Source organism: Sorghum bicolor, chromosome 2, assembly GCF_000003195.3.
Source record: "Sorghum bicolor cultivar BTx623 chromosome 2, Sorghum_bicolor_NCBIv3, whole genome shotgun sequence".
Taxonomy (NCBI): domain Eukaryota; kingdom Viridiplantae; phylum Streptophyta; class Magnoliopsida; order Poales; family Poaceae; genus Sorghum; species Sorghum bicolor.
Genome location: NC_012871.2, coordinates 3,876,320 through 3,882,707, shown reverse-complemented (window position 1 = coordinate 3,882,707; position 6,388 = coordinate 3,876,320). Strand labels below are relative to the sequence as shown.

Here is a 6,388-nt window from a genome sequence, read left to right as displayed (position 1 = left end):
ATGTTGTGGCCACAGGGTATGCGCTCAAGAACACAGTTTTTCAGTATATACATGTATATGAGTTAAAAAAAAAAGTTTAGTATGGAAATGAACCGCATATTTCCTTTTATCTGATTGTGTTTTTGTCGATGTTGATCATAATTTGAGTAATAAATAGACACATGTCTTCGATCTTTTGTTGCATGCATTCGTCTAATCAACGTGGTAGGATAGACAATAGCTGCTACCACTTTTGGCACCACTATGCGCTATAGCATCAAAAGTGTACTACATTTTTATTATCTCACATTAAGTCATTACATTCTTTTGTGATGAGGGGTTAGTAGTGGCATTGGCTAGGTAGATTAATTAACAAAGAGAAGTCTTGTCATATTTTCGAAAAAAACTAACAATCCTTAACTTTTTGAGGAAATATATGGCATTATCCTTCTTGTATTGGATTGCATCTCTTTTAACATGATTATTAGTTTTTTATTTTTAAAAATTTTTATATTAAAGTATGTTTGTACGTATTTTATCATATTTCAATTTGAACGTTAATTAAATATAAACACATTAAGTATGACGTACACATGTGGTTGGCTTCATTTTTTTCTTCGTTCTTATCGGTATCATGTCTTTCTTATTAAGAAAATGGCATGACCAAGTAACTGTGGAATAAGTGTGTATTTGGGGCACTTTTTCATGATGTAGTGGTATGTAATCTTATCTTATACTCCTATAAAACTAAATCCTACTACCTATATTTCTCTCAATATGTAAGCTATCCAACTAAGCAACCCACTATCACATATAATTAAAAATAAATTAGCTCATGCAATTGTAGTGTCCACATCAGTAAGTTACTATATTTCTCTCAATATGCAAGTTGTCTAACTAAGCAATGTACTATCCCACACAACTAAAATCCACTAGTCATACAATTATAATGTCCACGTTAACAAGATATATAAGTGTTTTGTTTGTCCACACCATTATATCACGTAATCCACCACATTCCCGCATCAACACGCGGGGTATTCTTCTAATTAATCGTATCGATGAGCTCTTTCTTTTTTCCTTAAATTAACGTGGTAGCTTGAATTATTAATGTGGAGAGACTTTTTGTTGTGCGTAAACCGTAAAGTCGTAAACAGACAACTTGTCCATTTAAGCGGACTGCTCCCTACATTACTGTAAATATTTTCAACGGATTGATCAGCAGTAGTATTTGTCCAAAAAAAAATGTGGACGATTACGTGCGTTTACTTGTAACGTACACTCATAATTCGAATTATCCTTACTTCTCCTCAGTTGTTACGATTTATTTATGAATCCAACATCCACAAACATCCAGATTTTTAACCGCGCCCGTAACTAACCTGGGCCCAGGCAACACTCGTGTAATCGCAGCTTCCTCCTGGCCGTGGGGCCCACAGCCAGCCAACTGACCGAGGATCCCAACTGCTTTCTCTCTTTCTCCCTTCACGAGGACGAACACCTCCGCCAGATCATCGCCTGCCGCCTGGGAGGTCAGGTCGGTGACGCTGATCGACTACGCTTGGAGCAAAGCCGAGATCGGAGTCCTCGCCCTGCGCTGCGCTGCGCTGTGCGGAGGACCGGGGGATGCCGGACGACGAGCAGGCGGTGGCGGTGGCGGTGGCGGCGCCATGCGGGGCGTGCAGGACGCTGCGGCGCAGGTGCGTGCCGGGCTGCGTCTTCGCGCCCTACTTCACGGCGGAGGACTTCGCGGCCGTGCACGGCGTCTTCGGCGCCAGCAACGTGTCCAAGATGCTGGAGCGCATCGAGCTCCCCGAGCAGCGGGCGGTGGCCGCGGCCACGCTCGTCGAGGAGGCCAGGGCGCGGCAGCTTGACCCCACCTTCGGCCGCGTCTCCTACCTCCGCATCCTCCAGGAGGTGAACGACAAGGCCAGGACGCAGGTGGACGAGGCGCGGGAGGAGATCGCCAGGGAGTTCGGCGCCCTGGCCGCGTCCCAGCCCGTCGACGTCGCGGCCGCGGCGCCCGCGGCTAGGGTGGAGGCGCGGGCGCAGGTCGACGCCGCGCTCAAGCACGCCAGGGAGCAGGACGCCAGGCTGATCGGCGTCCGCATGGCCAACGAGGCCAGGTGGAGGGAGCTGCACGAGCCGGCCACGGGGACGGTGACGGGGAAGCACGCCGGGAACGGGAAGGGGATCGACGTCGTCAAGCGCCACCGCGAGCCCACCTTGAGCGAGCAGACAATGCTGATGCTGCGGGCCGCAAAGCAGCGCATCTCCAGGACGACGGGCTTCCCTGACGAGGGCGAGCGCCAGCAGATGGCGGTGGTGGACGCCGAGAGGGAGAAGGCGCTGTTTATGCGGCAGGCGGCGCCCGCAAAGCAGCACGACTACCACCACCACCACCTCGGCGCGCAGCACGGGGACACAGAGCCGCCGCGCATCCCGGAGGTGTACGGGAACGGGCAGCTGACTGCATCGGCGGATGCATCGCGGGAGGAGGCGATGAGGTCGGTGCAGGCCCCGGCAGCCGCGCCGCCGCAGCAACTCGATTCTGCGGGACAGCACGCTGGGACAGGGCAGCCACGCCATGCAGGAGATGCTGCTGCGGGCAGAACGCCGGGACAGGGCAGCACCTCGGTTCTGCTGGAAGCGATGATGCAGCTCGCCGGCGCCACGGGCGAGCAGCAGCACCTTGTGGCGCAACACGCCGAGAACGAGCACGCCGTCGCCCTTGGGCACGGCCACCCGGTCGACATATCCCAGGAGATGATGCAGCTGCAGGAGTTGTTGGACATGGCAGAGCTCGCCAGAAACGAGCAGATGATGAAGAATGACGTGATGACGGAGATGGGGCAGTGGGACGCGGCGGCGGGGGTCGCGAGGGAGCCGGACGTGATGACGATGACGCAGCAGATGCCGGCCAATGCGTGGCAACACCGAGACCCCGCCCCGCAGTATGCCGGGATGTGTGACGGGCGGCCCCTGGAGATGCCGCAGCAGATGGAGGAAGCCTCCACGGCGGAGCTTGCCAAGACGACGACGGGCAACATGTCGCAGCAATTCGCCTGGGCACAGCAGCACCACGACCCTGCGGCGGCGCAACACGCGTCGCCGTGCCACCATCAGATGGCTGCCGCGTCCGCGTCGCAGGTGGCGAGCGAGCAGGACATGCTGCTGCTGCTCCAGCAGCACCAGGTCGGGGCGGCGGAGTTGCCGTCCACCGGCGGCGCTCGTCAGTTCGACAACCTCGCCGCGCAATACGGTGACACGGAGCTCACGCTGGGGTACGGCCACCCGGACATGCACCAGCAGGTGGTCGCCGCGGGGCAGGTCGCCAGAGTACAGGACATGAACTCGCCGCAGCTGGCCGCGCGCGCGCACCAGCACCACGCTCAGAACGGGCTCGACATCGCCCTTGGAAACGGCCACCCAGGCGACGCCGAAACCCAGGCGATGCTGCAAGAGTTGGCCGCCATCCTAGAGCTCGCGGACGAGCGGGCAATGATCAGGAAGCAGTGGGAGCAGGACGCGAGGACGATGATGACGCAGCAGGACCCGGACGCTGCGTGGCTGCAGGAGATGCTGGGGCAGAAGCAGATTGAGAAAGCGTCTAGGCCAGACGGCCCAGACCTCGATAAGCGGCTGGAGATCATGTCGCGGCAAGCCGAGGCTCGGCACGCCCAGAAAGAGCTCGGCATCACCCCGGATGGTTCAGCACAGGGGATCCTGCAGGCGCAGGAGTTGTCCGCCATGGCAGAGATGCAAAGAAAACGGGAAATGGTCATGAGGCAGTTCGTCGCGGCGGAGCGCGCTAGAGAGCAAAAGCTGGAAATGCTCATGAGGCAGTTCGTCGCGGCGGCGCGCGCTAGAGAGCAGGAACTGATCACGCAGCAGGCCGCCGCAGCGCAGCAGCAGCCCGTGGCGCAGCAGTACTCCGAGACAGAGCTCGACGTCTCGCTGGGGCAAGGCCACGGCCACCCGTACTGGCACCAGCCGACGGTGCAGGAGATGGTGCAGAAGAAGCAGCTGCCGACGGTGCAACAGATGTTGGAGGAGGAGCAGCTGGCCGAGGCGGTTGGATTCGGCAGGCACCAGCCCGATACGACTTTGGTGCAGCAGGTCCCAGCCTACGCGAACGGTGAGCATGGAGGCGGCGCCGGCGCCACAATGGCGTTCCTGTCGCCGGGGTATGCCAAGGCCGCGCCATTCCGCGTCGACCAGCAACTACAGACAAATGGGCACCAAATGGATTCATCTCTGCCACCGATGCCACCGTCGTTGAGCCAGCTGCATGCCCAAGCGTCGCACCAGCAAAGAACCGATGGCGGTGGCCAGGGTCTGAGCTCAGATTTGGCGGCATACTTGCACTATGAATCCTTGTCCAGGTATTCTAGTTTGTTCTATCTTGCCCACATTTTCAATTCTTGATCTGGCTCTGTGATGATTATTGTCTTGCTGTCTTGCAACATTCTTGTTCTCTGTACTCAAAATGATGCTTACTGCCAATCCGGTTCTTAAAAGAAAGTAAACGAAATGTTCACTGTTTCTTATGTTAACTCTTTAGCTATATCAATAACTAATGTATTCTTTGACTTGATGAAATTTTGCGAGTGAAAGTGCAACTTGTTTGAGAGTGCTTGTTCTACGTCGTATAGTATTGACTTTCATTCATGCCGTGTGTTTACTGAATGAACGTACTCACAAGTTGAATGAAAATGAGAGAGAATTTAATCTTGCTGGAAGTGTTTGGTTGTTTCATATTATTTACATAATGAGATCTCCTTCTTGGGCATCAAACCCCAAGACTGAAAACACCAAGTGTAGGTGCAGAAAGGACAGTGACCTTTGAGTTACAGTGTGAATTTCTCACTCATATTAGTGTCATATGGTGGCTTCATGAAACGGCTACCCTGATAATGATATAGGAGCAGTAAAAGCATAATTGGGATCCTAGCTCTACTGCGTTTGCATTGGAATTAACCTGACCTCCTGGGTTAGTGTAAATTCTGGAGTGACAAGCTAGCAGAACATGTACCTAGCAGATGATGAAAGTTTTTAAGAATTTAACTTCTTGCAATTCATTTCTCGACCCGAATCGTAGCATTGTTAACTACTCGGCCTTCTCTATTTCCTGCAGGCATGGAACGGCAGGCTTCAACAGGGGTAGCGAGGGTCCGGAGAGGAGATGAGGCAGTTGTCAGAACCAGATGCAGGATTTGCACCTGAAAGCCTGAATTTTGAGGATATGTTGATGTCATACTCATGTATGCTGCCTGAATTTTGAGGATGGTTGCATGGATGCATACTGGTGTTCAGTTCGTTTTGATGCTCGCGAAGCGATATCTTTGTGGATGAAATTGAGATGGTTATATTGGATTGGATATTTGGATTCTACAGTTTGCTGTTGCAGCTTGTATGCTTTTCAGTTTCAGTGATTGGTTTTTCGATGACGAATATGCTGTGATTTAACTTGGTATGCGGTGTCGGTGATTTCTCAGGCAGTGTAAAATTGTGCCCAGTAAAGAAAGGGAAATGAAGCAGTGATTTGCTGCCTGATAAAAAAGAGAAATGAAGCTGCTGCTGGTGGAATGTATGTGTACATATATAAAAATGGGGCTGGAAGAGCTACATTCGTCTCTCTCGGAATGCTGCTACTTTCACCTCAGTCTTTTTTTTTTAAGAATCTGGAGAGGCTTGCGCCCCTGCAGTAAAATTTATTGCAAAAGGAGAGACAGAAGTCTAGAGTTTACAAAAGAATCAAAAACTAAAAACTAGGGATACAGTAGATCAAGAAACAAAGAAGGAATTCACCTCAGTCTTTTAGCAGAGGTCTTTTCATTACATGCTGTGGCATTTCAACCTGGTCTCGGCATGATTACAATTTTCTTTTCATTTTTAGATCAAATAATACTTTTACCAAAGATCTGGCAAAGGTAGCATAATTCAGCATTGTCTGCTGAGGTAGCCTCATGTTTTATGGGGTCTGCTTTAAGTTGTTATCTTCAACTTAAAATATTGTCATATTCTTTTCTGTGGGAACATCAAACTATTTCTAAATCACCTCATCTCTTCCAAATTTTTTTCTCTCTCTCGCACTTTCTCTCCCGGAATCATGTCTTCTTTCTATTTCTTTTCCCCACACGAGGGGAGTGGCCGATTCGGCCGGTGTCGACCACGTCAGTGGCAAAGGGCAAGCTGACGAGTTTCTTCAGTCCCGCCATGTTCAGTTTCAAAGTTTTTCAAGATTTCCTGTCATGTCGAATCTTTGGACGCATGTACGAAACATTAAATAAAAAATAATTAATTATATAATTTATCTGTAATTTGCGAGACGAATCTTTTGAGCCTTATTAGTCCATGATTGGACAGTAACTGTCAAATACAAACAAAAATACTACAATAGCAAAAC

The 6,388-nt window shown here is 51.0% G+C and overlaps 1 protein-coding gene across 1 annotated transcript; it reads left to right on the top strand.

Moving 5' to 3' along the window:
• On the top strand, nt 1,606–5,455 carry LOC8081141. Its single transcript, XM_021454805.1, has 4 exons — nt 1,606–2,082; nt 2,641–3,774; nt 3,826–4,364; nt 5,117–5,455. The coding sequence occupies exons 1-4, from the start codon at nt 1,606–1,608 to the stop codon at nt 5,166–5,168; spliced, it is 2,202 nt and encodes a 733-aa protein (XP_021310480.1). The 3' UTR covers nt 5,169–5,455.